Source organism: Muscardinus avellanarius (genome assembly GCF_963383645.1).
Source record: "Muscardinus avellanarius genome assembly, chromosome: 20".
Lineage (NCBI taxonomy): Eukaryota > Metazoa > Chordata > Mammalia > Rodentia > Gliridae > Muscardinus > Muscardinus avellanarius.
The window spans coordinates 33,190,517-33,218,184 of NC_137806.1; the positions used below are offsets into that span (position 1 = coordinate 33,190,517).

Consider the following 27,668-nt stretch of genomic DNA (forward strand, 5'->3'; position numbering starts at 1 on the left):
CACATCCTGTGTCATGCTTAGGGCAGGTTGTTGGGCCTCTTTCTCTTCTGACAGTAGAACCGTCCAGGAAATCATTTCTTTCTGGAGAACCCCAGTCATGATAAACAGTCTTGAATCTCTAAATTTTATTGGTTGATTATTACCATCGCACTAATAGACAGTCTCCATTTTCCACAGAATAAAACTGTAAGGACTGCAGGTCATTTTTTAGTTCGATTTCTATGCCCGGCATCTACAATTAGAAGAACAGAAGGGGCGGTTAGGGTGGTTCCGCTCCCTGGGGAACAGGATCTCTCCACATGGAATCACGCAGCGTTATGGAGACGGTTTACTGCTGTCCCACTGTGGGGAACTGAGCTTGGCTTTGTATTTGGGGGGCAGCTTACTTTGGAACTTTCATAGGACAACAGAAATTCTGACACGGGAACTTTGAGAAGACGCGACAGCAGCCCCTTCACCTTCTGAACTGTCATGGAGCCTATCAAGGAAAAAGAAAAACACATCAGTTGTCCCAGAGGACAGCTGCCTGTAAACCCGGGTCCTGAGACAAGAGCGCCAGAGCCGGCGGCTGGCGGTGTCGGTCTAGCCAAGCAGAGAAGCAGGAGTGCGAGTCTCCACCTCTCCCTTCAGCCCCTGAGGCTGGGGCCTGGAGCCAGAGTTTGACCCAAGTGCCCTTGACCATGAGTTTCACACTGTTCTAGTAGCGTTTCATATTCTTCCTTAATCTGATAAACCAGAAATAATATTCTCAGCACAGAGGAGGAGGTAGGAGTGGAATCTCTAGGTTTCATTTCAAGCCTTTGTGATGATTTCTTCATGAGTTATTGACAGACCCTGGGGCGGGGCTCAGGGGCATCTCTGCCTCTCGGGCCTCAGCATCTTCCCGGCTGGAGGGGAAGGTGTGCGCTGAGGAGGGCAGGGCCCCAGCGCTGCCCGCTCCACTGTCCCCTGCGCCCTGACCGCTAGTGACCGCCAGGCGCCAGTGAGACCTGAGCGAGCGGATGCTTTGGTCTGTGCAGAAAATGCTGGGAACTTCTGTCCAAAGATGGGTTGCGGTAAAGAGCAAATATTTTGATTATGAGAATTATAGTTTCTTTGAAGCTTTAGTGGCGGTACGGCAATAGTGTGGGGTTCCCACAAATATGATGTAGTCAGATATTTTTCTATCAAGAATCATTTTTGTAAAAGCCGTGTGTTTTTATGCAACTTGTGATAATAAACGTGATCTTTATTTTAGAATAAAAACTGGTCTTCTTGTTTGTGTATTGGATATAGATACTTAAACATTTTTAATTATAGTTTGCGCTGGGTGGTGGTGAAGAATGATCTCGTTCTTCCAGAAGACTTGGGTGAGCTGGACGTGGTGGTGCACGTTTGTGCTCTCAGTACCTGGGAGGCTAGCACAGGAGCGTGCAGGTTTGAGGATACCTCAGCAAGTACTGAGACTCATCAACTCCGTAAGCCCCCGTTGAAAATAAAAATAAAATAGGGTTGGGGGTGTAGCTTGGAAGTAGAATGTCCCTGGGTTCAATCTCCAGTTTAAAAAAAAAAAAGGCTTGGTTGGACTGGCTTTCAATTTTGGGGGGAGGCAGTAAGGGGCTGTTTCCTATATGCTAGTGAGAAAGGATAAATTCCTAATCCTTGCCAGAAATAAAAGTTTGGTTATAAAACAATTCTAGGAAGAAGTTTGCCTACTTGCACTAAGTCTGTATAAGAAAGCACCACTTTAAATAATACCATTTTTTTTTTTGGGCGGGTCTGGGGATGGAATTCAGGGGCACTCTACCTCTCAGCTACACCCCTGCCCTAATTTTTTATTCTTTATTTTGAAACTGGGTCTCACTGAGTTGCAGAGGGCCTCACTAAGTAGCTGAGGCTGTCCGTGAGTCGCGATCCTCTAGCCTCAGCCTCCCGAATGCTGGGATTCCAAGCGTGCCCACCACGCCCAGCAGAATACCATTTTTAATATGGTGGCATATCGTCTCTTTCCTTTCCTATAACCAATATTAACAATTGGATTAGTAGCTAGGGGTGGTGGCGCACGCTTGGAATCTCGCCGACTGCAGAGGTTGAGGCAGGCGGATCGCAAGCTGGAGCTGGACAATGTAGCCAGACCTGTCTCAGAATCAAAAGCGCAGGGGACGTAGCTCAGTGGTAGAGCATGCCTGGGGATTTTGAAACGGGTCTCACGAAGTTGCTGAGGTTGGCCTCAACCTGCCATCCTCCTGTCTCAGCCTCCCAAGTACTGGGATTATAGGCATACACTACCATGCCTGGCTGAGGTGGTAGGTATAGGTTTTATAATATATATTGGCCTTCAAGTTGTACTTATTACATGATGGTATATCTTTTCACGACAATTCCTCTAGGTATGTCCTGTCCAAAATGGCAGCCACGTGGCCGCAGAGCCCCTAAATGTGCCTGGCGTGACTAAGGAACTGGATTTTTATTTAACTTTACTTATTTTATAGTATTGGCTGTGGAACCCAGGGGCCTTCTACCTCCAGGTTGTACCTCAGCCCGATTTTATTTCTTATTTGGAAACAGGACCTTGTGAGGTTGATGAGACTCTCGCTACTTGCTGAGGCTGTCCTTGAGCCTGCGATCCTCCTGTCTCAGCCTCGCAAGTGCTGGGATTACAAGAGTGCGCCACCATGCGCGGCTTAACTTTGCCTTGATGAGTTCAAATTTCCAAAGCCACAGGAGAGCGGGGCGGCTGAACTGGGCAGCACAGCACCAGCCCTCCCTCCTCTTGGGTTGCGGGTGTGTCACTATGCCGGGACACAGATGCTTTTAAAAAGTTCTAACGTTTTTTCAAAGAAAACTGTTTCAGTGTGTCCCTGCAGTGAGCACCTGAGAGTGTTTTCAAGTGTGGGAAGAGTCACAAGTGTGCCAGGTGTGCCAATCTCTCCTCTCTTACAAAGGGAGAGAAGACAGACCCCAGGCGGGGTGCAGGCAGCCCTTCCCACTGATACCAGATCCATCCCATCCATCCCTGGGGTCTGGGGTTCCTCTGAGAGGCCAAGCCCCTCATGCCCTCACCCTTGGGTAAAAACATCCTGTCTTCAGTAAAACCACTCGCCGACAGGCCGATACAGTTACGAGCGCCCTAAGCTTTGCAGGGTGGGGCGTGACATTAGCACGCGTCACTGCATTTTAGAATACACAAGACTGCTGAAAACCTTTTTAAGTTGTGCAAGCCACACTTTTGGGTAGTTAATTCCAGAATTATTAATAACAATAATTAACAATATTATAATTATTAATTAGATGTTTCCTTCCAGCAGCTCACACCCAGGCCAGTGAGTCACAGCTAGATAAGGAAGGCAGAGGCTTGTTCTTACCTGGCAGTTGTTTCTCCAAGACCTTCTGCTCGAGTTTATCTGGGTATTTTATTTTAAGTGCTTCAAGGAAAAAGGGGAAACAGTTAGTGATATCTAGGCTTAAAGCAGGGCTGGAATGTAGCTTAGTATGCACAGGGCCCTAGCCTCAGTCCCCAGCACCAATGAATAAAACATGCAGGTTAGAGGGAGTGCCAAGCCATACATTTGTTCACTACAACTTAGCTCATTGGCTCAACCCTAATAAAGGAAGGTGCCCCCCCCACCTTGGTACTGGGGATTAAAGACCTCTGAGCTAGACCCTCCAGCTCTACTTGATGTTTTTTGTTGTTGTTTTGAGCAGGATCTTGCTAAGTTGCTGAGGCTGACCTTGAACCTGCAACCCTTCTCTCAACCTCTCAAGAAATGGGTTTAAGCTGGGTGTGGTGTTCCACGCTTGTAATCCCAGTGCTTGGGAGGCTGAGGCCTTTTGCAACTCAGATCCTGTTTCAAAATTAAAAAAACAAACACATACAAGGCTGGGGGTGTCTGCAACCCAGTGAGATTCTGTTTCAAAATAACGAATAATAAAAAAAAACAGGGCTGGGGGTGTTGCTTGGAGGTAGAATGCCCCTGGGTTCCATCCCCAGTACCCCCCCAAAATATTTAAAGCATGGTGGTTGACAGAATGTTCAACATGAGAATTCAGATACTTTTGAGAATTCATTTTGTTAAGGCTCAAGGCACTTAGGTTATTTCCTTAAGAGAAGCAGTTAATTCAGGCTTCCGCTATATGCTCTGGCACCAAAGGCTTCTGGTATTGATAAGCTATGTATAGATTTGGGATTCTTACTTAGTAGCTGATTTTTTAGCATAAATGGCTGTTGTACTTTGAGTTCCCCATCTTCAGGTGCACCATATTCTGTTCAAGAAGAAATAAAAACCAATAAATGATGAAACAAAGACCACTATAAGTAACTAACTAAGAAAGAAAGAAAGAAAGAAAGAAAGAAAGAAAGAAAGAAAGAAAGAAAGAAAGAAAGATGTGTAAGCCAATGTCCTGTCCTGGGAGGAGCCTGGCAACAGCTGGCCTGCTGACCTCGGCTCTGCTCCCTTATTCGTGGTTCGGTTTTCAGGAGGGTGGTCGGCGGCCACTCCCCAGGGTGGACTTTTTCACTGTGCCTGTACTACACTGTTCCATCCATGAGGGCTGGCGGTGCGCTGAGCACAGCAGCAAGGTCCTCGGAGCCTCGCGTCAGGGGCGGGGCAGGGCGGGGCGGGACTCCTGCTCCGCGGGGCTGCTGTAATTTTCCTTTAATATTTCTGGCCTGACATTGACAGTAGATGACTGGAACTGCAGAGAGGGGGGACTTTTCTCCTGCTCTGGGCAACAGGCGGCAGAATTCCTCTCCACACCCCGGCGTCTGCCTCCGTCTTCTGGCCTTCCTAGCAAGGAAATGTTGAGCCCTCCCTGACTGCGGCACAGCCAGCCCTCCGCCGCCGGGTGATTGAGAATTCACCTAGAGTGCCCAGGAAATTGGGCCAGCTAATGGAGTAATTTGAAAGCAATTCCCATAGCTAGCTTTTCCTCCTCAAAGATAATGTTCCAGCCTGAAGCGTGTATGCAGTCAGCGTCTCGCATTAGGAGAGAGATAAAAGCAATATCACATAAAAGTGAAATGTGGAATAATATTAATAAGTTAAAAAAAAAAGGAAAGTATATCAGGGACAAAGACAAACGAATCTGTAACTTGAAGCCTGAAGACACAGGACGGAGGATGGGAGGGATGGCCACACACAGTCAGGGCCAGACTCATCGCGGCCAGCCCGTGGGCCGAGCACGGGCTTTAGCACGCAGTGGGATCACCCAGGGGGCTGTAGGGGCGCCCAGTGCCTCCGAGGTGCGCTGCAGTGGAGGGGCCCGCTGCTGATCTCCAGCCTGCCCAGAGGACTGCAGGCAGAATGAAGAGGGACTTGAGGCCGGCTTTGCCCTCCCCAAAGGCCAGTCTCTCCTTCCGGAGCCTCAGCAGTCTCCCCGATCGACCTTTGCCAGACAGAGCCCGAGTGGCCCCGGGAAAGTGCCCAGCTTCCAGTGCCACCCAGGGGACGCCCGGAAGGCTCTGCTCATGTGCACATACTGTGGCAGAGGAGCTGGTATCGAGGGTGGGCAGCAAGGAATTCTTCATTTGGTCTGTCTCTGTCTGGATCCTGGTGTCCACCAGCCTTTTTCCAGTCATTCCCAAAAACTTTCCGGTAATCAAGCTCAGCGCCATACCTTTCCTCTGGAAGAATCTACGTTCATGTGAAATCAAAACAAGTCTGTTAGAGCATTACTTTAGCAAGCCCGCTGGGTTTTATGCCGTGTCCTTCCTCCACTGCCCACAGAGAGAGGCGTCAAGTTGAAAGGGACACGATAGTAATACTTTTCAGAGCCAGGCATGGTAGCACGCTTGTAATCCCAGTACTTGGGAGCCTGAGACAGCAGGAGGTTCAAAGCCAGCCTCAGCCTCTTAGTGAGGCTTTCAGCAACTTAGCGAAATACTGTTTCAAAATAAAAGGTAAAAACGGGGCTGAGGGTGTAGTTCAGAGGTAGATTGCCCTTGGGTTCAATCCCCAGTACCACCAAAAGAAAAAATAAGACTTTCTGTCATTCTTTTAGACATTGACAGAACTTAGAAGTTTTTCCAAAAAGAAGTTCTTTTTCTTCATGACATTTGCCCATGGGCCAGTCTGTGGGTGACACCTGGTGCAGAGTCCCTTCTCTTAGGGGGGCCTGGAGGACCCTGCTTCCTCCAGCGAACTGCTCGGCATGGCCAGTCCTGGCCTTCCCACTGCACGAGGAGGAGTGTCTGACTAGGAGCAGGAGACACGCTCTCTGCCGTGCCGTCCGGTCTTTCTGCCTTCATCCCCAAAGTAACAAGGAGCCCCCCCCCCCCCCCCCGTACACCTTGCTTCTAGTCGAATGACGATAAACCGGCCTGGACAGTCGGGCCCGGTCTCTGGCCCTCATCTAAGTGAAACCTCTCTCCTGAGGAGTCGGGAGAGAACCTTTATTACTAAAACGCACCAGCATGTTTCGCCATTTCGAGGCGAGCTGTATCTCTACTCCAGAGAATCGAAACTGCTTTTTACAGTGTCGATAATTTATCTTCTAGAGTAAAACTTATCTAAAGCTGGACATGGAAGCACACTTGCAGTCCAGCCACTCGGGAGGCCGAGGTGGGAGGCCGAGGTGGGAGGCCGGGGTGGGAGGCCGAGGTGGGAGGCCGGGGTGGGAGGCCGGGGTGGGAGGCCGAGGTGGGAGGCCGGGGTGGGAGGCCGAGGTGGGAGGCCGGGGTGGGAGGCCGGGGTGGGAGGCCGGGGTGGGAGGCCGAGGTGGGAGGCCGGCCCGGGCAGGGAAGCGTGAGGCCGGCGCTGACCTCGCACTTGTTCAGAGTCTTCAGCTGACCGATCTTGGCGATGATGAGCTGCCGAGTGGTCCGCGCGTCTTTGCTTCCTTCGGTCAGGGGGTTTCTTAGGCAGGACAAGGCACGCAGGCTCTTGAGTTTGTCCAGCTCATTCACAAAGGACCACTGGGACCCCAAAAAGGGAAGACGTGAAAAGGAACAGGCTTCAGGCGACATTTTCGGGTTACTTGAACGAGCAACAGAAAAGTAAAAGCCCCTACTTCTGTCTAATCTGAGGCAGGGCATGCTTGCCACTGAGCACCTGGCCAGGAGGACAGTACGCACGCCACGGCTGTGCCGCCCATAACAGCGCTCCATCTCCGTGTGAAACTAACTTCTTCCTTAATTTTTTTTATGTTGTATAAGGAGCTTAATTCCAAAGAACTGTATTTCTTTTGATTTAAGATATTTTTAGCTGGGTGTGATGCATGCTTATAATTCCAGTACTTGGGAGTTGAGGCAGGAAGACCACAGGTTTGAGGACAGCCTCAGCAATAGTGACTCTAATGGACCCTGATTAAAATCAAAATAAAACAGGCTGAGGGTGGAGTGAGATCCTGTTTCAAAATAAAAAAAAGAATAGGGCCAGAGGTGTGCCTGAGAAGTATAACACCCCCTGAGCCAGCCCAGAACTCTCCTCCCCCAAAAAGAAACTTGTAAAAGAAGGAGCCCGGAGCGTGCTCGTGAGAGTGGGACAAGCCCGTGTGCCGTGGCGCCGAGCAGCGGCTCTTACCTCTGATATCCGATTGTCATTTACTATAAGGTACTGCAGGGCTGGGAACATTGACGTTTTACAGCCTGGAAAGAGGAGCATTAACTCGCATAGTGTAAGTGAAAAGAAACAGTGAAGGCATGGGGAGCGGGCTCTACTAATATTACGTACCAATTCCAGCATCCGGGAAATGTATAGACGAAACTCCAGTGTCAGAAAGGATTAGTTGTTCTAATCTGAAATCAAGAATGTGAAACATTATACAGAACAATATAGAAAAAAAATGCTATGAGTTACCTACCAGACTAGGTTTGTAATAGTTTTTCCATCCTGGGTTTTCAACCCATGTAAAATGCAAAGAGACCAGAGTCCAATTTAGGGCCTGTAGAGGGACTTGGTCCAGTGGAGAGTCCTCGAGCGCTCTGGGGCGCCACCTGCTGTCAGGTGCGCAGCCGGGCCCAAGAGGGGGATAGGTTTCATTTCCCCAAGTTTAATACATAAAAACGTGGCATTATCACAAAAGTCAGGTTACCTTCAAATGATCTAGTACACAACTCACATTGTACCTAGTTCACAAGTAAATTCTCCAAATGAGTTCACATACATCTCCAAAGGGAATTGCTCAGCTACCATCCTTATCACATTTCCTGAGAAAGTCCACATAGGAAATTCATTCACTAAGAGTTTGCTAGGCCTACTGTAGTAGGTATCTTCAGACCAAATTACCTGGGTAGATGTGCTAACAGGAACAGCTGGCTTTCATCAATTGATGGATTAGAAGAAAGGTTTAGTAACTTGACCGTCTGTAGGACAGTAGTGGGTCTACAGGAAGAATACAATTTTCAACATGCAGTCATCTCTTAATTGCTTTAAAGGATATGGCCCTAGAATACCTGCCTTTGGTGTTAGGGAGGCAGATGGACATGTCCTTAAAAAGCGACCTGAAGAGCTGGGCGTGGTGGCGCACGCTTGTAATTCCTGCGCTTGGGAGGCTGAGATAGAATCGCACAGGTTCGAAGCCAGCCTCACCTACTTAGTGAGGCTCTCGGCGACTTAGTGAGACCCTGTTTCCAAATAAAGTATAAAATAGGTCTGGGAGTATAGCCTGGAGGTAGAAAGCCTCTGGGTTCCACCCCAGTACCACCAAAAAAAAAAAAAAAGCGACCTGAAGGACCAGGGGTGACAGGAGTGTTCCCGGATGGACAAGCCTCAGTAGCCTGCCTGCGGGACTGCCACAGGCCTGCAGCCTGTGGCCGGAGGGGGCACTGGGCAATGGGGATAAGTAATCTCTGTATTATTTCTTATAACTGTGTGTGAATCTACATTGACCTCAAAACACAAAGTTTAATTAAAAAAATACCTGCATTTGCCAAGTGTGGTGGCCACGCTTGTCATCCCAGTACTTGGGAGGCTGAGACAGGAGGATCGCAGGTTCAGGGAAGCCTCAGTAAGTAGTCAGACTCTCAGCATAGACCCTGTTCAAAACCAAAGCAAGCTGGGCGTGGTGGCGCACGCTTGTAATCCCCGCGCTTGGGAGGCAGAGACAGGAGGATTGCGCAGGTTCGAAGCCAGCCGCACGTGCTGGCTTAGGAGACCCTGTTTCCAAATAAAAATGTAAAAAAATAGGTCTGGGAGTATAGCCCGGAGGTAGAAGGGCTTCCAGGAACCCCAGTACCACCGAAAAAAAAAAAAGAAAAACAAACAAACAAAAAAACAAAACCAAAACAAAATAGGAGCTGGGTGTGGTGGTGCACGCTTGTAATCTTAGCATTTGGGAGGTAGAGACAGGAGGATCGTGGTTCATGGCCAGCCTCAGCTACTTCTTGGTAAGGCCCTTTGCAACTCAATGAGATCCTGTTGCAAAATAAAGAATAAAAACCAGGGCTGAGGGTATAGTTCACAGGTAGAATGGCCCTGGGTTCCATCCCCAGTACTGCCAAAAAATGCCCTTGGAGGTAGAATGCCTGTGTTCAATTCCCAGAAACACACACACACACACACAGGCTGGGGATGTAGCTCAGAGGTAAAACACTCCTGGGTATTTAACACTCCTAGGTTCACAATAAATAAATAAGTAAATAAATAATATATAAAAACAGGGCTAGGGGAGTAGCATGGAGGTAGAATGCCCCTGGGTTCAATCTCCAGTATATATATGATTTTATATAAAATTATACAATTTCAGTATTTTGTTGGGGATGTCTCCCTGGTGAATTTCCCTTGGTTCTAACCGATTAGCAAAGTTTCATCTGACATTCTAATTTGAAGGCGATGGCCGACCAGTATCTCACATCCTTCTCTGTAAGTCCTCCTGTAGGTGACCCTTGGTTTGCCTGAGCCTCTCCATGTGGGATGAGTTCGTGGTGAGGGCCGCGTTTCAACCTCCCCCTTACCTCTCTGAAATGAAGAGGTTGTTGGCATTCAGGTACAGTTCCTCGAGGACCGGCCATGCCGGGGCACAGCGCAGCACCTAGGAGGGAGGCTGATGAGGGCCGGGCCTGCGGGCAGGGGTGTCTATGGCGGTCTCTGCCCATGTGGGCACTAGCACAGGTGTTCCTGTTACTGCTTCATCAATGAAGCGCCTCCGGAGCCGCGCGTGGTGGCGCACGCTTGTCATCCCAGCATTTGAGAGGCCGAGACAGGAGGATCCGGGTTTAGACAGCCTCAGCTACTTAGTGAGGCTCTTTGCAACTCAATGAGACCCTGTTTCAAAATAAAGAATAAAAAATGGGGCTGGGGGTGTAGCTCGGAGATAGAACGCCCCTGGGTTCCATCCCCAGTACTGCAAAATAAAAAAATAATAAAAAGGACTGGTGACGTAGATCAGGGTTCCATCCTCCGTACAAATAATAATAATGACAATGATGATAATAATCAGACAAAATATATCAACCGTCACTTCTAATTTTTCCCACTTGAACTTCACTGCTGCCTCTCCCACGTGAACCCCTAAGTGTCCCTCCTGTCCTGCGGCCAAATCTAGACCTGGAGAGGCAGTGAGAACCTCCCGAGGAAGGGCCTGGGCCAGGTGTTCCAGGGCTGGGGCCAGTGCGAGAGCACAGCTGGAGCGGCGGGTCCCCACACAGCTGCCTCTGAGGCACTTGCGGATGGACAGCAGGACTGGGGATGCTCTTCTGCGCGGGGATTTGAAGGTGGGATGTTCCAGGTGTGAGGCAGGGAAGCCTGACGGGACCTGGTACCAGACCCTGCGCCAAGGGTCCACAAGTCCACACACCACCCAGGCTGTCTACACAGAGCGGCGGTGCTGAGAGCTGGACTTCACTCAAGGAAAGGGTGTGTGAGAATCTGACTGCTTGGCCTCAGTGCTGAGAAAGCCTGCAGCGAGAGCGGAAGCCAACACGATGGCTTTGAAAGCTCAACACCTTTGCTGCACAGGCCACAGTGCGTGGTGCTCACCAACCACCAGAGCCACCTGGGGCCTAGGGAGAGGCACCGAGAAGACACGGATTCCCAGATGGAAATTCTGCCCAGCTGCACTGATTTCTTCATTCCTTTCTGTCAGGCAGCTTAAAGAATCCTATTATTTGGCTAATGGAATAATTAATATGAAGCCACCACTATACTGCATTTATTTATTTATTTATTTATTTATTTATTTATTTATTTATTGTGGTGCTGGGGATAGAACCCAGGGGCTTTCTACATCCGGGCTATACTCCCAGACCTATTTTCTATTTTATTTGGAAACAGGGTGTGTCACTCGGTTGCTGAGAGCCTCACTAAGTAGCTGAGGCTGGCTTTGAACCTGTGTGATCCTCCTGTCTCAGCCTCCCAAGCACTGGGATTACAAACGTGCACCACCACACCCAGCCCTGCAGTTCTTTATTAAAGCAAACATTTGAAATTGCCTCTTACAGCCGGGCATGGGGCCACGCTTATAATCCCAGCTTTCGGGAGGCTGAGACCAAAGGATCACAGTTCGCAGCCAGCCTCAGCTACTTAGTGAGGCCCTTTGCGACTCACTGAGACCCAGTTTCAAAATAAAGAATAAAAAATAGGGCAGGGGGTATAGCTCAGAGTTCAGATGCCCCTGGGTTCCATCCCCAGACCCGCAAAAAAAAAAAAAAAAAAAAAAAAAAAAAAAGAAATTGCCTCTTACTGTGTCATAAACCAAAGAAATAGTTACCTCGGCCCACGTTACTCCTGTCTGATTAAGGACTAAAACCTTCAATGTAGAGAATGTCGTGGTCAGCGGTGGTGAGCCAGAGGGGAATTCCAGCTTATTCTCACTGTGTAGAAACAGAAGATACCATTTGCCCATTTACTTAACTTTTTTTTTTTTTTTTTTGGTGGTACTGGGGTTCCTGGAAGCCCTTCTACCTCCGGGCTACACTCCCAGACCTATTTTTATATTTTTATTTGGAAACAGGGTCTCCTAAGCCAGCGCGGGGCTGGCTTCGAACCTGTGCGATCCTCCTGTCTCTGCCTCCCAAGCGCGGGGATTACAAGCGTGCCCCGTGCCCCACCACGCCCGGCCCATTTACTTAACTTTGAAAGTTAAGTACTGAAATTGAAAACTAAGCAAATATTAAGGAATACCTGGAAAACCATGACAGTATTAAGTAGCTTTTTTTTTTTTTTGGTGGTACTGGGGGTGGAACCCAGAGGCTTTCTACCTCCGGGCTATACTCCCAGACCTTTTTTATACTTTATTTGGAAACAAGGTCTCACTAAGTTGCTGAGGCTGGCTTCGAATCCATGTGATCCTCCTGTCTCAGCCTCCCAAACACAGGGATTACAAGCGTGCGCCACCACGCCCGGCTTATGACAGTATTAAAATGGGTAAAAAATGGAAAAATCCTTATCAAAAAGAAGCCAAACAGTATCCCAATGAAACCACTCATTTGTAAAGCAATGAAATACTAGAAGCTTCAAAATGAGTAAGGACTGTCAACAGCCACAGCGCTCCTTCCCTCTTCCCCAAGTAAACCTCGCCTTCCTCGACATTCTGGCCCTCCTCCTCGGACCTCTGAGGAATCCCAGGATGTACAAGTTACACACCCGCCTACAGTGTGGCATCTGCCCGGTGGCAGCCCTGCCGCGTTCGCCCTCCCCTCGCGCCCCTTCCCCACTGAGGCCGGGGAATGCAGGGGGAGCGCGAGCTTTCCGTTTGGGACAGTAGGTGAGCAGGAGTTCATACCTGAGGTTAAGCACCTCCAGGTGTGGGAGCTGTTCAGCGATACGGGTCACTTCTTCCCAGGAGGACAACAGGTTTTTTGACAAATCTACTTTTGCAACATCTAAAAGCACACGTTAAGAAACGGTGATTTCTTTTTCTTTTTTTGGTACTGGAGGTTGAACCCAGAAGGATTCTTCCTTCAAGCTGCACCCCTCAGCTGCATTTGGCTTTTTATCTTGAAACAGGGTAAATTGCCGAGGCTGTCCTCAAGCCTGCGCTACTCCGGTTAGCTCCCCAGGTACTAGGGCCGCGGGTGTGCACGCACGACTGGCCTTCACAGGCTTCTCTTGGCGCACTGTAGTCTCGATCATAATGTAGCTCGGGGACGGGGACACGGCACCTGGTGAACTTCCGCGGCTGAGACAGTAATTCCCAAAGATTCAGAGCGAGACATAAAAGGAGTTGCCTCTGCATTCTGGAGCATGGGATCTTTAACTTTTCCCTTTACATACTCTATTCTGCTTGAAAATTTTTCATGAACATATTGTATTATAATCGTTGCGCGCGCGCATGTGTGTGTGTGTGTGTGTGTGTGTGTGGTACTGGGGATTGAACGCGGGCATTCTACCTCTGAGTTCAGAGGCAGAGCTATATTCCAGCCCTACTTTTTTTTTAAATTTCGAGACAGGGTATCTGTCACGAGGCTTCTAAGGCTCTTGCTAAGTTGCCGAAGCCTCCAGCCCCGCTGGCTGGCTTGACCTGTGCTCCTCCAGTCTGAGCCTCCACGGACTACAGGCAAGACCCACCACACCCTGCCCTCAGTGATTTTTTTTTTTTTTTTGTACTGTACTCGAAATTGAGCCCAGGGACCACCTATCCCTTAGCTACACCCCCAGCCCTTTTTAAAATTTGAAACAGACTCTTGTTAGTAACCGATTGCTACTGACTGATTGCTGAGCAGGCTCCTAGGTAATGGGGCAACAGGTATGTCCCACGTGCCTGGAAGGGAGTTCTTTTTAACTTACGTCCTATGTATGTATGTATGTATGTATGTATGTATGTACTTTGCAGTACTGGGGATGAGTCCCAGGGGCATTCTACCTCCATGTTACTTTATTTATTTATTTATTTATATATTTATTTGGCAGTATTGGGGATGGATCCGAGGGGCATTCTACCTCCATATTATGTTATGTTATGTTATGTTATGTTATTTATTTATTTGGCAGTATTGGGGATGGATCCCAGGGCATTCTACCTCCATGTTACGTTATGTATGTATATATGTATGTATTTGTTTATTTTGTAGTACTGGGGATGGATTCCAGGGACATTCTACCTCCATGCTATGCTCTCAGCCCTGTTTTTTATTCTTTATTTTGAAACAGGGTCTCACTGAGTTGCAAAAGACCTAAGTAGCTGAGGCTGTCTACAAAATTTGATCCTCCTGTCTCAGCCTCCCAAATGCTGGGATTACAAGCGTGCACCATCTCGCCCGGCTCCTATGTCTATTTGTGAGTATAAAAGCATAAATGCAAAAAAAAAAAAAAAAAAAAGCAATTGAGGGCAGAAAAAACACAAAGAGAGATGGCAGAAAAAGAGACAACGATGAGATTCTCTGTGCTCGGCTGCAGGAACGCAGAACCGGCCTTTGTTCCCTCCTCCCCAACACGAAGTCCAGGAGGAGGCAGCTATGCTGGCACCGTGGCCTCTGCCACCCTCAAGGGCCCCGGCTGCCCCTGGTCCCTCTGCAGCCCTCCTGGACAGCTTCCTCCACACTTGCAGGACAGCTGCCGAAGCTCTGGGGAGCAGGCGGGAGAAGCAAAGGCAGTGGGAAAAGAGCCCTTCTGGAGACTTCCGCCCCACGTCGCAGGCCAGGGTGGCCTGCCGCGCGTCTCCCGGGGGCCTGAGTGGGTGACCCATCTTGGCTGTGACGGCCCCAAGTGAGGCAGAGTTGCCACTAGGAAAAGTGTCAGTGAGAACGGATGAGTGTGCAGCGGTGTGTGGCACAGGTCAAATCCACGGTCGGCTTCCAGTAACCAGCAACCCGGAGAAAGGATACTAGGACACGCGTTGGCAATGGCTCCTTCGTCGCCAGCACGGCTCACTGCACAGCCACTCAGAGAGATTTCTTGCAACTTGTTCAGCTGACTGCAGAAAGAAGAGTTTACGGGGACGCCTCAGGCGTGGGTTGTACGGCGGCCCTTTAAAAACTTAAAGCATCGCAGACGTAGGAAAAGATGCCCAAACAAAAAACAAACACCAGTGTCCACCACCCAGATAAAGGGCATTACACAAAGGAAACTAAAAGAAAGCGAGCCTGACAAACATCACAGAGGGACCCGGAGTCCGCGTTCCTCTCCGCCACGCACTCCCGTCCCGCGCCAAATAAAAAACAAAGAGCAGCTGGGCGTTGTAATCCCAGCATTCCGGAGGCTGAGACCCGAGGATCGCAGTTCACAGACTGCCTGTGTAAACATCACTTGCTGGCCAGGTGTGAGGTGCATGCCTGTAATCCTCATATTTGGGAGGCTGAAACACGAGGATTTAAGACCAGCCTCAGCAAATTAGTGGTTTGGGGTTCAATCCCCAGTATTGAAAAAACAACAACAAAAACCAAACAAATATCAGCTGCTGCTCTGACGCAGGAGGTCGTCTGATGGCAGAGCACCTCTCCACCCAGGCCTTTCAGAGGCCAGAGAAGGCCTGGTGCAGCAGCTGTAAGGGGCATTATCCATGCCCCCTAGGGTATGGTGGTTCTTCAGAACAAATTCCTGGAACCCACACCCCAGAATTCTGACTCCACAGGCCTGGGCTGGGACCCAGGATCCTGTGGGTCCTGAAGCTCCCAGGTGCTAACGATGTGCAGGCAGGGAAGAGGGCCGCCCCGCTGGATGGCACTTGCGCTGTCCGCGGCACAGGTGACAAGCCAGCTGTGTCCACGCCTAACCTGCTGTCAGGTGGACAAGCACCGAACTATGGAGACGCGCCGAGATACCAGCCTGCTAATAGAATAGCCCACACGTGATCGTACATTCATCTTTGGACTTGAATCTAGAAGAATCCACCAATCCTGTGCTAAAATAAGAATTTTAATTTCCCTGGATACTCGGGCCTTGGATTCCTCAGCTTTCAATGCACTGGGTTAAGCCAGATTGGAAGCAGAGTCTGGAGATCCACACACGGAACGTCCTAGTCCACGCGGTGGAATTTAATCCGGAACCCAGCAGAGCCGCCCAGGCCAGCTCCACTTACCTCTGCTGTTCTCTCACAGAGTCAAAACCAACGGTTTCTATGGTTTTCTTTCCAAATGTAATAACTTGCTCCTTTCCCTCTTCTTCTGGTCCATCTTCCAACACATAGCGGTCCTCAACAGCAGTCAGAAAGTCCACTCCAAAATTTACCTTGTTGGGACGAACAAAGGATCCTCCTGCTGGGTGCCTGGAAATGGAAAGAAATGTACACAGAACTTTCATCGACCAGCAAAGGCCGAAAATGTAATGTTCTAAAGGGTTTCAAAAATCTCTGTATGCCAGCCAGGTGTGGTGGCACACACCTGTAATCCCAGTACTTGGGAGGCTGAGAGTAGAGGATCGCAGGTATGAGGACAGCCTCAGCAACTTAGGGAGACCCCTCTTTTGTGTACTGGGGATGGAACCCAGGTACATTCTGACTCCCAGCTATACCCCCAGAGCTATTTTTTATTTTTTATTTTAAAACAGGGTCTCCTTGAATTGCAAAGGGTCTCACTAGTAGCTGAGGCTGTCTGTGAATCGCCATCCTCCAGTCTCAGCCCCCAAATGCTGGGATTTCAAGCCTGCGCCACCATGCCGGGCTGGAAGACCATTTTTCCAAATAAAAAATAAAATCAAGCCGGGCGTGGTGGCGCACGCTTGTAATCCCAGCATTTGAGAGGCTGAGACTGGAGGATTGCGGTTCGCGGACAGCCTCAGCTACTTAGTGAGACCCCTTGCAACGCAGTGAGACCCTGTTTCAAAATAAAGAATAAAATATAGGGCAGGGGATGTAGCTCTGAGGTCAAATGACCCTGGGTTCCATCCTCAGACCCACAAAAAATAAATGAATGAATAAATAAATAGCTGGGTGTGGTGGCGCACGCTTATAATCCCAGTACTTGGGAGGCTGAGGCAGGAGGATCCCACAGGTTTGAAGCCTGCCTCAGCTACTTAGTGAGGCTCTCAGCAACTGAGTGCGACCCTGTTTCCAAATAAAATAGAAAAATTAGGTCTGGGAGGATAGCCCGGAGGTAGAAGGCCCCTGGGTTCCATCCCCAGTACCACAAAAATGAATAAATAAATAAATAAAAATAAATAAATAATAAAATTGCACTGGAAATATATCTTGGAGATAGAACGCCTGTGGGTTCAATCCCCAGGGAAGCGCGCGCGCGCGCACACGCACACACACACACACCAAGGGCTATGGGTATAGCTCAGAGGTAGAATGCCCCTGCATTCCATCCCCAGTCCCACACAACAAAATAAACAAAGAAAACAACACATGCACAGTTAGAGTGACTATTTTTTTTTTTCTTCTTGTGATACTGGGGATTGAACCCAGGGGCATCTACCTCTGAGCCACACCTTCAGCCCTGTTTTATTTTTTAGTTTGAAACAGTCTCTCTAGGTTGCTGAGTCTTGCTACTGTGGAGGCTGTCCTTGAACCTGTGACTGTCCTGTCTCAGCCTCCCAAGTGCTGGGATTAGAAGCCGTGCCAGCACGCCCAGCTTGCCTTGCGGATGTGCGTGGAAGCGTTACCTGCATTTAAAGTAAGCCGTCCCTTCGTGGCTCCCGTCGTGCTTCCCTCTCTTGGGATTGTCCCACTCTACTCCCAGCCAGAGTCCTGCAGAACAAGAAGAGCCAGATGAGCAGGGAAGATGGCGGAGGGCGGGACCCTCCGCTCTCCGCAGCAAATACAATTTGCAATGGAAACCAGATCACTCAGATGCCCACCGCAGGAGGAAGAACTGAGGAACAGACACTTGGAACTGCAATCGGGAATGCAAGACCATGCTTGGGTCAAAACGCCAACAGAGACTCCAAGACCCTTTGTAACTCAGCGAGACCATGTGTCAAAATAAAGAATAAAAATAGGACTGGGAAGCCCAGTGTGGTGGCGCATGTTTATAGTCCCAGCATTTGGGAAGCTGAGACAGGAGGATCTCAGTTCATGGATAGCCTCACCTACTACTTAGTGAGGCCCTTTGCAACTCAGCGAGACCATGTTTCAAAATAAAGAATAAAAATTAGCTGGGTGTGGTGGCGCACACTTGTAATCCCAGCACTTGGGAGGCTGAGACAGGAGGATGGTGGTTCGCAGACAGCTTCAGCTACTTAGTGAGGTCCTTTGCAACTTAGACCCTGTTTCAAAATAAAGAATAAAAAATAGGGCAGGGGGTGTAGCTCGGAGGTAGAATGCCCTTGGGTTCTATCCCCAGACCTGCAAAAAACAAATTAAATAAATAAAAAAGAAACAGGGCTAGGAGTATCCACAATCCCAGTATTTGGGAGGCTGAGACAGGTTCATGGCCCACCTCAGCAATTTAGCAAGATCCTTTCTCCAAATAAAAATACAACAGGCTTTAGAGTATAGCTCAGAGGTAGGAAACCCCTGGTGTTCAATCCCCAGTAAGACACACACACACACACACACACACACACACACACACACACAGAGGCTAGGGTGCCACTCAGAGGTAAAAGCACCCTGGGGTTCTAGTTCCAGTGCCACAAAAAAAGAAAAGAAGAAAGGGAAGCCCAGGGGAAATACTGCTTCAGAAACAGCTAAGTATATAGCAAATAAGCGAAAAAGGGTAACAAAATGGCAGGCATATCATTTTACGCTAATATTAAGTACATGGACACTGAGAATTAATGGCAAAAGGAGATTTTAGAGAAATTTCTTAGATTTTGAGCAGAGGTTTAAAGACGTTCAATTGTTCAGAGTTTTCTCTCAGCTACTTAGTCTCAGAAGACATGTAATGTTTGACAATATAAAATACACTAAATAACTAAATAGCATATAATTAAACAAAGCCACACAGAACACAGGTCACCGTCGCCCAAACAAAATGACTGCATCCGAAGAGGGTCTATAAATTGGTTGTCAATTTCCAATTATAGATTGGAAACTTAAGTATAATCATTAAGTTAATTATTTATTATTATTATTATTATTTATTTATTTATTTTTGGTGGTACTGGGGTTCCTGGAAGCCCTTCTACCTCCGGGCTACACTCCCAGACCTATTTTATATTTTTATTTGGAAACAGGGTCTCTTACGCCAGCGCAGTTGGCTTCGAACCTGCGCGATCCTCCTGTCTCCGCCTCCTGAGCGCGGGGATTACAAGCGTGCCCACCGCGCCCGGCTTATTAAGTTAATTATAAAATGGTATTATGGAGAAAAGCGGGGCTTAAGAGCCCCGCTAACAACCAATCTCCATTACCACAAAACCAGCGCCTTTCATAGCCAGAAAACACCATCACCAGAAAAACAAAAAAACCACCAGGCTTCAGAGAGAAAGTGGACTGAGAACAGAGCTCAGAGCCACAGAGGAGATACACGTGCCCGAGGACGCGGCAGCAGCGCCATACTGCCGGCGGCAGCGGCAAACTCACCGGACGGCTACAGCAAGTCAAGGTGAGCCGCTGCGGAACAGCCAGGCGGGATCTTTCGGCGCAGAGAGCATTTAGAGCTCCCAGTGGCTGAGCTCAGCACACACTGCAGGAACTCAAAGTGGAACTCAAAACCAGAGAAGAAAAAAATACGCCAGCCTCACGGCCGAGGGCGTGGCAGCGGCGCCATATTGCCACCAGCGGCAGCAGCAGTGAATTCACCGAGTCCAGTACAGCTACATCTGCGTACTCAAGAACAGTGAGTCAAATTGCGGGCCACAGAGGAGAAATCCCAGTACTGTACCCCCTGGGACTTGACCCAGTGAGGGAGTGGGGGTGGCAGAGATATCACACCATAGGAGAATGTGCAACCTGGCACCCCCCATAGTTTAAAGCAGCCTCTATCGACTCCCTGGGTCGGAGACTCTGTGATACAACCCAGTAAAGGAGTAGTGGGGTCTGAGATAATACAGACTCGAGATCCAGAGCACCTTAAATGAAGTCATAGTGACCCAAGGGAAGAACCCAGAGAAGGCACAAACCTCCGAAATCATGGGAAAGAGGAATAACACTGGGGCAATGAATGCCCACAACCCCACAACATCAGAACCTGATAAAACAGAAAATCAGAGATTTCTAGAAGATCAAATCAGGAAAATAACTATAGAAATAATAGAGGTGCTTCGAAAAGAACTCAGAGAGAGCCAAAAAGAGATAAAGGATGCAATTAATGAAGTAAAGGCCTCAATTCAAAGCACAAACAACCGATTAGACCACATGGAGAACAGAATCTCGCTCTTAGAAGATGAGCAATCCAAAAATGAACGCATAGTTTCTAATCTAGAAAAAAATATACAACAGCAGGAATCTGACATTGAAGAAATATGGGCCCATTTTAAGAGAGCTAACCTAAGAATAATTGGAATAGAGGAGGGAAAAGAAAGTGATACCAAAGGGATCAACAATCTCTTCAAGGAAGTAATAGCAGAAAATTTTCCAAACTTAGAGCAAGAGGTTGATACACAGGTCCAGGAAACTTATAGAACTCCCTTTAGACAGGATCGGAGAAGAGGATCCCCACGCCATATAATTGTCAAAATGACCAATGTGGAAGCCAAGCAGAGAATCTTAAAGGCAACAAAAACAAAGGGCCAAGTGACATTCAGAGGCAAACCAATTAGAATCACTCCAGACTTCCCAAACCAAGTTATGAGAGCCAGAAGGGCTTGGAGTAACATATTCCAAACTCTGAAAGAAAACAACTTCCAGCCAAAAATTTCCTATCCAGCAAAACTTTCTATCAAATTAGATGGAGAAATAAGAAGCTTCCGTGACAAACAGAAACTGAAGGAATTTATGTCTTCAAAACCAGCGCTAGAGAAAATACTCAAAGAGATTAACTACAAAGAAGAAATAGGTAACACTCACCAGAACCAGAGAAACAAGAGTTTCCATCCAACAGACAACTAAGATTGGTTATCTGTGGAGATTCATTATTTATGTTAGTCTTTTACCTATCTCTAAGTTGTATTGTTTGCCTTTATTGTTGTTAATTTTTAGGATTTCTAGTTGGAATATTAATATACCTTCAGATATAGCATTTGGAAATATTTTATCCAATTCTATTAGTAACTTTTAACTCTGTTTACATTGTCTTTGGATATACAATATTTTTTTATTATTTTTTAGGGAGTTTGTATATTCTTCTGTTGCCTGTGCTACTGAAATCATATCCAAGAAATCACTGCCAATTTCAATGTTGCAAGGTTTTATGACCCAGATTTTCTTCTAAAAGTTTATAGTCTTAAGATATATATTTAGGTCTTTTATCTATTTTGAGTTAATACTTGTATGTGGGATTAGGTAAGGGTCCAATTTTATTCTTTTCCATGTAATTATTATTTTCAACAATATTTAATTAAAAGATTATTATTTCCACCACCAAATGTTCATGGAAACCTTGTCAAAAATAACTTGGCAATATAGGGAAGAATTTAGCTCTAGGCTTGTATTTAACTCCAATGGTTTATATATCTGCCTTTAGAACAGTACTACACTGTTTCAATTATTGTAGCTTTATATGGTTTGAAATCAGAAAATATATATCTGCTAGCTTTGTTCTTTTTCAAGATTGTTTTGGGTATCTAGAGTCCATATTCCATATTAGGATAGATTTTTTTCCTGAAAAATAAATATATAAATATATGATAATTTCACCTAAAAAAACAAAAAAAAAATCCTCTGGTAGGAAAGAAAGCAAAAAGAAATATTGAAATGTTATCTTTAAGTCGTCAAAAGCTTGGTATCAGACAAATGAAACTGTTATGTGAGATTAACATTTTTAATTTTGGATAAATTGCTATAATACTAGATGTCAACCACTAAGCCAAGCATGGGAAGGAGGGATGGGGAGAGAATGGGGTGGGGATTGGGTGGGGGCTGACTGGGCGATGTGTGCATGTATGTCTACAAAAGTTTGTATCCCACTATGATGTATGAATACAGTGCACCAATAAAATAAAATTAAAAAAAAATTAAGCTATGGCTTTTCAGAGCCCAAGCAATTATCTAAAAGGAACTCCTGTGGGTGGTAGTGTCTAGATTCCCTCAATAAAACCACAAACTACAGCAAAAAAAAAATAATAATAATAAAATAAAATGGTATTATAAAGCATTACTGAGAAACCTACATAGAAGTGTAAAATACACACGCACGCACACGCACACACGCACGCATGCACACGCACACACACACACACACACACGCACACATACCTGTCACAGGAGGAATGACGCCAGCAAAGCGCACTGTTGCATGTTCTCCGTTAACTTCGACTCGCCGCCCGACGACGTCCGCGGGAAGAGTGTCACTCATCCTGTGACAGCCAGAGCCACAATGTGAGATCTGAGTTGCACCCCAGCCCTATTTTATTTTATTTTTTTGCAGTACTGGGGAGGGAACTGAGGGGCATTCTACCTTTGAGCTACGCCTCCAGCCCTATCTTTTATTTTTTATTTTGAAGCAGGGCCTCACTAAGTTGCCGAGGCTGTCTGCGAACCTGGATCCTTCTGTCTTAGCATCCAAGTACTGGGATTACAAGAGTGCGCCACCACACTTGGCCCTATTTTCTTTCTTTATTTGAAACAGGGTCTCACTATGTTGCAGAGAGCCTTACTAAGGGCCTCGCCGAGGCTGGCCATGGACCTGTAATTCTCCTGGCTCAGGCTCCCAGGTACTGGGATGTGCCGCCATGCCCAGCATTTTTTTTTTTTTTTTTTTTCCTTTTTGAGATAGGGTTCCACTGTGTTGCCTAGGTTGGTCTTAAGTTCCTGTGTTCAAATGGTCCCCTTGCATCAGCCTCCAGAGTAACTGAGACTCATGTGTGAACAACAGCACTTGACTTAGAGATTTTTGTGAGTGTGTATGTGTGGTACTAGAGGTAGAACCCAAGGGCATTGTACCACTGAGCTACACCTCCATCCCTTCTTTATTTATTTCTTTATTATTTTTTGGTGGTATTGGGGATGGAACCCTTCTACCTCCAGGCTACACTCCCAGACCTATTCTCATATTTTATTTGGAAACAGGGTCTCTTAGGCAAGGGAGGCTGGCTTAGAACCTGCGTGATCCTCCTGTCTCTGCCTCCCACGTGTGGGGGATTACAAGCCTGTGCCACCACACCTGGCCATCCTTCTTTATTTTGAAATAGGGCTTCATTAAGTTACAGAGGCTGGCCTTGAACCTGTGACCTTCCTGTCTCAGCCTCCCAAGCACTGGGATTACAAGCCTGCGCCACCATACCTGGCTAAAAGACTTGACACTGGTGATTGAACCCAGCTACATTCCCAACCCTATTTTATTTTTATTTTGAAACAGAGCCTTGCTAAGTTGCTAAAGCTGGCCCCAACTTGTGATCTCCTTGTTTCAGCTTCCCAAGTACTGGTATTACAGCTGTGCACCATGGAATCTGTTTTTTGTTTGTTTGTTTTTTTGCGGTACTGTGGATGGAACTCGAGCATTCTACCTCTGAGCTACACCCCAGCCCTATTTTTATTGTTTATTTTGAAACAGGGTCTCACTGAGTTGCAGAGGGCCTCACTAAGTAGCTGAGGCCAGCCAGGACCTGCGACCCTCCTGTCGGGCCTCTGGAATGCTGGGATGACAAGCGCACCCACCGCGCCCGGATCCCTGTCTTGGGCTTTTCATCTTCTAGTTTATCCTCTCTAGGCCAGTGAGTCTGATCAATTCAGTTTTTATATTTTGGTGGAGAAAAACCCAATATGTTTATGTCCTACACTTTCATAATTTCAACATTTATTAATTGTGGTGCTGGGGTTGAATCCGGGCCGTCTCCCTTCGACCTGCCACCCCAGCCCTTTTGTTTTGTTTTGGAACATGTCTCACAAGGTTGCTGGGAGCCTTGCTAAATTGAGGAGGCTGTCCTCAAGCCTTCAATCCTCGGGTCTCACCCTCCCAAGTACAGGGATTCCAGGCCTGTACCACCACGCCCACTATACTCTCCTTATTTGATTTCATTTTACTACATATTGATAATCTAACATTTATTCATTCACTTATTAACTTTTTGTGGTACTAGGAACTGAACCAAGGGGCATTCTAACTCTGAGCTATTCCCCCAACCCTTTCTTATTTTGGTACAGGGTCTCCCTAAGTTGCTGAGAGCCTCACTAAGTAGTTTGAGGCTATTCTCAAACTGGAGATCCTCCTGTCTCAGCCTCCCAAGTACTGGGATTACAGGCTTGCAACACCAGGCCTGGCTGATTATGTTTTTAAATCCTGTTTACTTCCTGTTAATTCATATCACATGACAGGTCCATTGCGTCATGGAAAACATGGAAAGGAAAGAGGAACAGAGAGAAGATGCGTGATAGAGAAAGAAGAGCGGGCACCAGGAGCAAGTGTCCTCTGGACAAGAAGTGACACGTGACAGACGGGAACAGAAATGAACAGACAGGTGAGGAGACAGGCACAAAAGATAAACTCCAGCGGAGACACGGGACCTGAGCACAAGAGGAGGCCTTAAACGTGTCTGGGAGGAGAGCATCCTCTACAGTGGACTGAGCCTGCATCCGGCCTCTACCTCACAGGGGGCAGAGGGGTGGACAGACAAGGGGAAATCTACAAGACAGACGGGATGGTTTCCTCAGCAAATGACAGGAGAAAAAAAAGAAAGGGACGGAAAACAGAGGGGAAAAGAAACTTAGCAGAGATACCAACCAATTTTGCATATATATATATATATATATTTTTTTTTTTGCAGTACTAGGGATTTAACCCAGTGGCATTCTACCTCCAACCCCAGCCCTATTTTTTAATTCCTTATTTTGACTTTTTTTTTTGTTTGTTTTTGTAGTACTAGGAGTGGAACCCAGGGGCTTTTCTACCTCTGGGCTATACTCCCAGACCTATTTTATACTTTATTTGGAAACAGGGTCTCACTAAGTTGCTGAGAGCCTCACTAAGTAGCTGAGGCTGGCTTCGAACCTGTGAGATCCTTGTCTCAGCCTCCGTGCTAGGATTACAAACATGCACTACCACGCCGGCTTCTCTTTATTTTGAAAGGGTCCCACTATGTTACGGAGGACCTAAGTAGCTGAGGCTGTCTGTCTGTCAACCTCGATCCTTCTGTCTCAGCCTCCCAAGTACTGGGATTACAAGCGTGCGCCTCCATCCCCGGCTTTTACTTTTTAATTTGAATCAAGGCCTCACTTAGTTCTTGAAGGTCTCACTGAGTTATAGTGACCTTGAACTTAAAATCCTCCTGTAGCCTCCTAAGTATTGAGATTATAGGCATGCACCACCACGTCTGGCAAAACCTGTAAATAATTCTCAAAAGAAAGTATGGGTAAATTGAAATTTTGAATGGCTGACTGGATATTTGATTATATTAAATTATTTAGATAGGTGCGGTAGCATACATCTGTAATTCCAGTACTTACGAGGCTGAGACAGGAAGATCTCAGGTTGGAGGCCAGCCTCAGCAATTTAGCAAGAAGCCGTTTCAAAATAAAAAATAAAAATGGCTGGGGGAGTGGCTCGGAGATAGAATGCCCTTGGTTTCAACCCATAGTACCAAAACAAAACAAAAAGGGCTAGGGATGTAGCTCAGGGCCATAGCATCCCTGGGTGAAATCCACAGAACCAAACAAAAATCAACAAAAAGGGCCAGGGATGCAGGGATGGAGCTCAGAGCCATAGCGGCCCTGGGTCAATCCTCAGTACAAAAAAAAAAAAAAAAGCTTTTCTGGAAAGGGCCAGGATATAGATGGAAATCTGCCCAATAGCACTGAGAAGCAAGAGAGAATCATTCCCGAGTCTAGAAGAGGTGAGAAGAGAACAGGAAAGTAGAAGATTGGAGACAGTTTGGCACGTGGCCCACGCCTGTAATCCCAGTATTTGGGAGGCTGGGACAGGCGGATCTCAGGTTTGTGGCCAGCCTCAGTGACTTGGTGAGGTCCTCCACAACTTAGTGAGACCCTTTTTCGAAGTAACGAATAAACTGGGCATGCTGGTGTGTGCTTGTAATCCCAGTATTTGGGTGGCTAAGACAGGAGGATTGCAGGTTCAACATCAATAGGAACTTAATTCAAGCCAACCTGGGCAACTTAGGAGACCCTGGCTCAAAATAAGAACTAAAAAGGACTGGGGTGTATGTAGCTCGGTAATAGAGCACTCCTGGGCTCAACCCCCAGGACTGCAACACAGAACAGTAAAACAACCCGCGACATCTGTGGTCAGCAGTCAGCTGGCTTTGATTAAGTCAATACTTTTGGCGACTTGTCTAGTCTCTTTACCCTTCAAATAATTTGTTTTTGATCCGATAACCATCAGTGAATATCTAGAAACTGAGTCCACATCTTGGGACAGACACATGACTTACTTTTAAAGTTTTTACTCTCCTTCTCCAGCCAGTCCCGCACGGGTCCATTTCCTGTTGGTAGATCTGCCTGAGGGCAGCTGCTGGCCCCCTGCAGCTATCTGTGGCTAACACCTCCACTTGACAGCAGTGGCCCTTACCCCCTATTTTTTCCCTGCTACTCAGGACTGAACCCAGGGCATTCTGCCTTCAAGCTACACTCTGAGCCCTATTTTATTTTTATTTCGAAACAGGGTCTAAGTGCGAAGGGCCTTATTCAGTGGCTGAGTCTGGCCGCCCGGCCTCAGCCGGATCCTCCTGTCGCAGCCTTCCTCTGATTTCAGTGTTCAACTGCCGTGCAGTTCCCAGCCACTCATATTTTCCATAGTTGCCTGTACCAGGCCCTCTCCTAATCACCTCACTTAAATTCCATTGGCAAATAAAATACACAGAACTAAGTACGGTTCTTTAGCCCTGTTTTGGGGTACAATGGTCTCAACACTTCGTAGTGTAGACTTATGTTACATTCACTTTTCTCCTTTTTCCTTTGAAAGATGGTTGCTTACTTATTAAGGTTGCGATGAAGAAAACTCCAAAGTGTAAAATTGTAGAAAAATGCGGGGTGCCCCACTAGCATAGAGACACGCCGAGATCCATAATAAATTACGAGAGGCTTTATTCATGGGGGGTCAACCCCCAGCCCCCGCGTGGCCGCGGGGGCCGGTGGCCGGCGGGAGAATACCTCCCTCCCTCTCCGGGTCCTCCCTGAACTCTCTCTTCCGGGGCGGGAGGCCTGGTCCCCGGAATTGCAGGCTCCACCTCCTAGCTCTCTGCCCTGCCCCCACCTTACACAAAGCTATTTCTTTCTTTCTTTTTTTTTGCAGTACTGGGGATGGAACCCACTGGCATTGTACCTCCGAGATGCACTCCCAGCCCTATATTTTAGTCTTTTTTTTTTTTTTTTTTTGCGGGTCTGAGGATGGAACCCAGGGGCATTTGACCTCTGAGCTACACCCCATGCCCTATTTTTTGTTCTTTATTTTGAAACTGGGTCTCACTGAGTTGCAGAGGGCCTCACTAAGTAGCTGAGGCTGTCCGCGAACTGCGATCCTCCAGGTCTCAGCCTCCCAAATGCTGGGATTACAAGCGTGCGCCACCACGCCTGGCTTTATTTTAGTCTTTTTTATTTTTGAAACGGTCTCCCTGAGTTGCGAAGGGCCTCGCTAAGCAGCTGCTAACCGTGATCCTCCTGTTTCAGCATCCCGAATGCTGGCATTATAAGTGTGTGCCGCCATGTCTGGCTTCCAAAGCCATTTCTGATTAACTACCCGCTTCTCATCATAAAAATTATTTAATTTCACCATTACATTGCCCTAAAAATGATTTTTACTAGTTTAAGTACACTAAAATTTCCATTAACATGTAAATAGAAGTTTATTACAACTGAAATATATAATTTGTATTTTATTTTCATTAAACACATTTCCACAGACATCTTTGTACACGGCCAGAATCATGACGTTAATCACTTCAATG

The 27,668-nt window shown here is 47.2% G+C and overlaps 1 protein-coding gene across 1 annotated transcript; it reads right to left on the minus strand.

The window, feature by feature from the left end:
• Positions 1-139: 139 nt before the first annotated feature.
• Positions 140-22,129, minus strand: TBCE (tubulin folding cofactor E; the record flags this gene model as incomplete). Its single annotated transcript, XM_080717140.1, has 16 exons — positions 140-232; positions 387-478; positions 3,345-3,404; positions 4,174-4,242; positions 5,459-5,612; positions 6,740-6,892; positions 7,500-7,564; positions 7,650-7,714; positions 8,205-8,300; positions 9,872-9,948; positions 11,626-11,728; positions 12,640-12,739; positions 14,681-14,769; positions 15,874-16,059; positions 17,397-17,481; positions 22,030-22,129. 16 exons carry the CDS (start codon positions 22,127-22,129, stop codon positions 140-142), a joined length of 1,587 nt encoding a protein of 528 aa, XP_080573266.1.
• Positions 22,130-27,668: the final 5,539 nt, after the last annotated feature.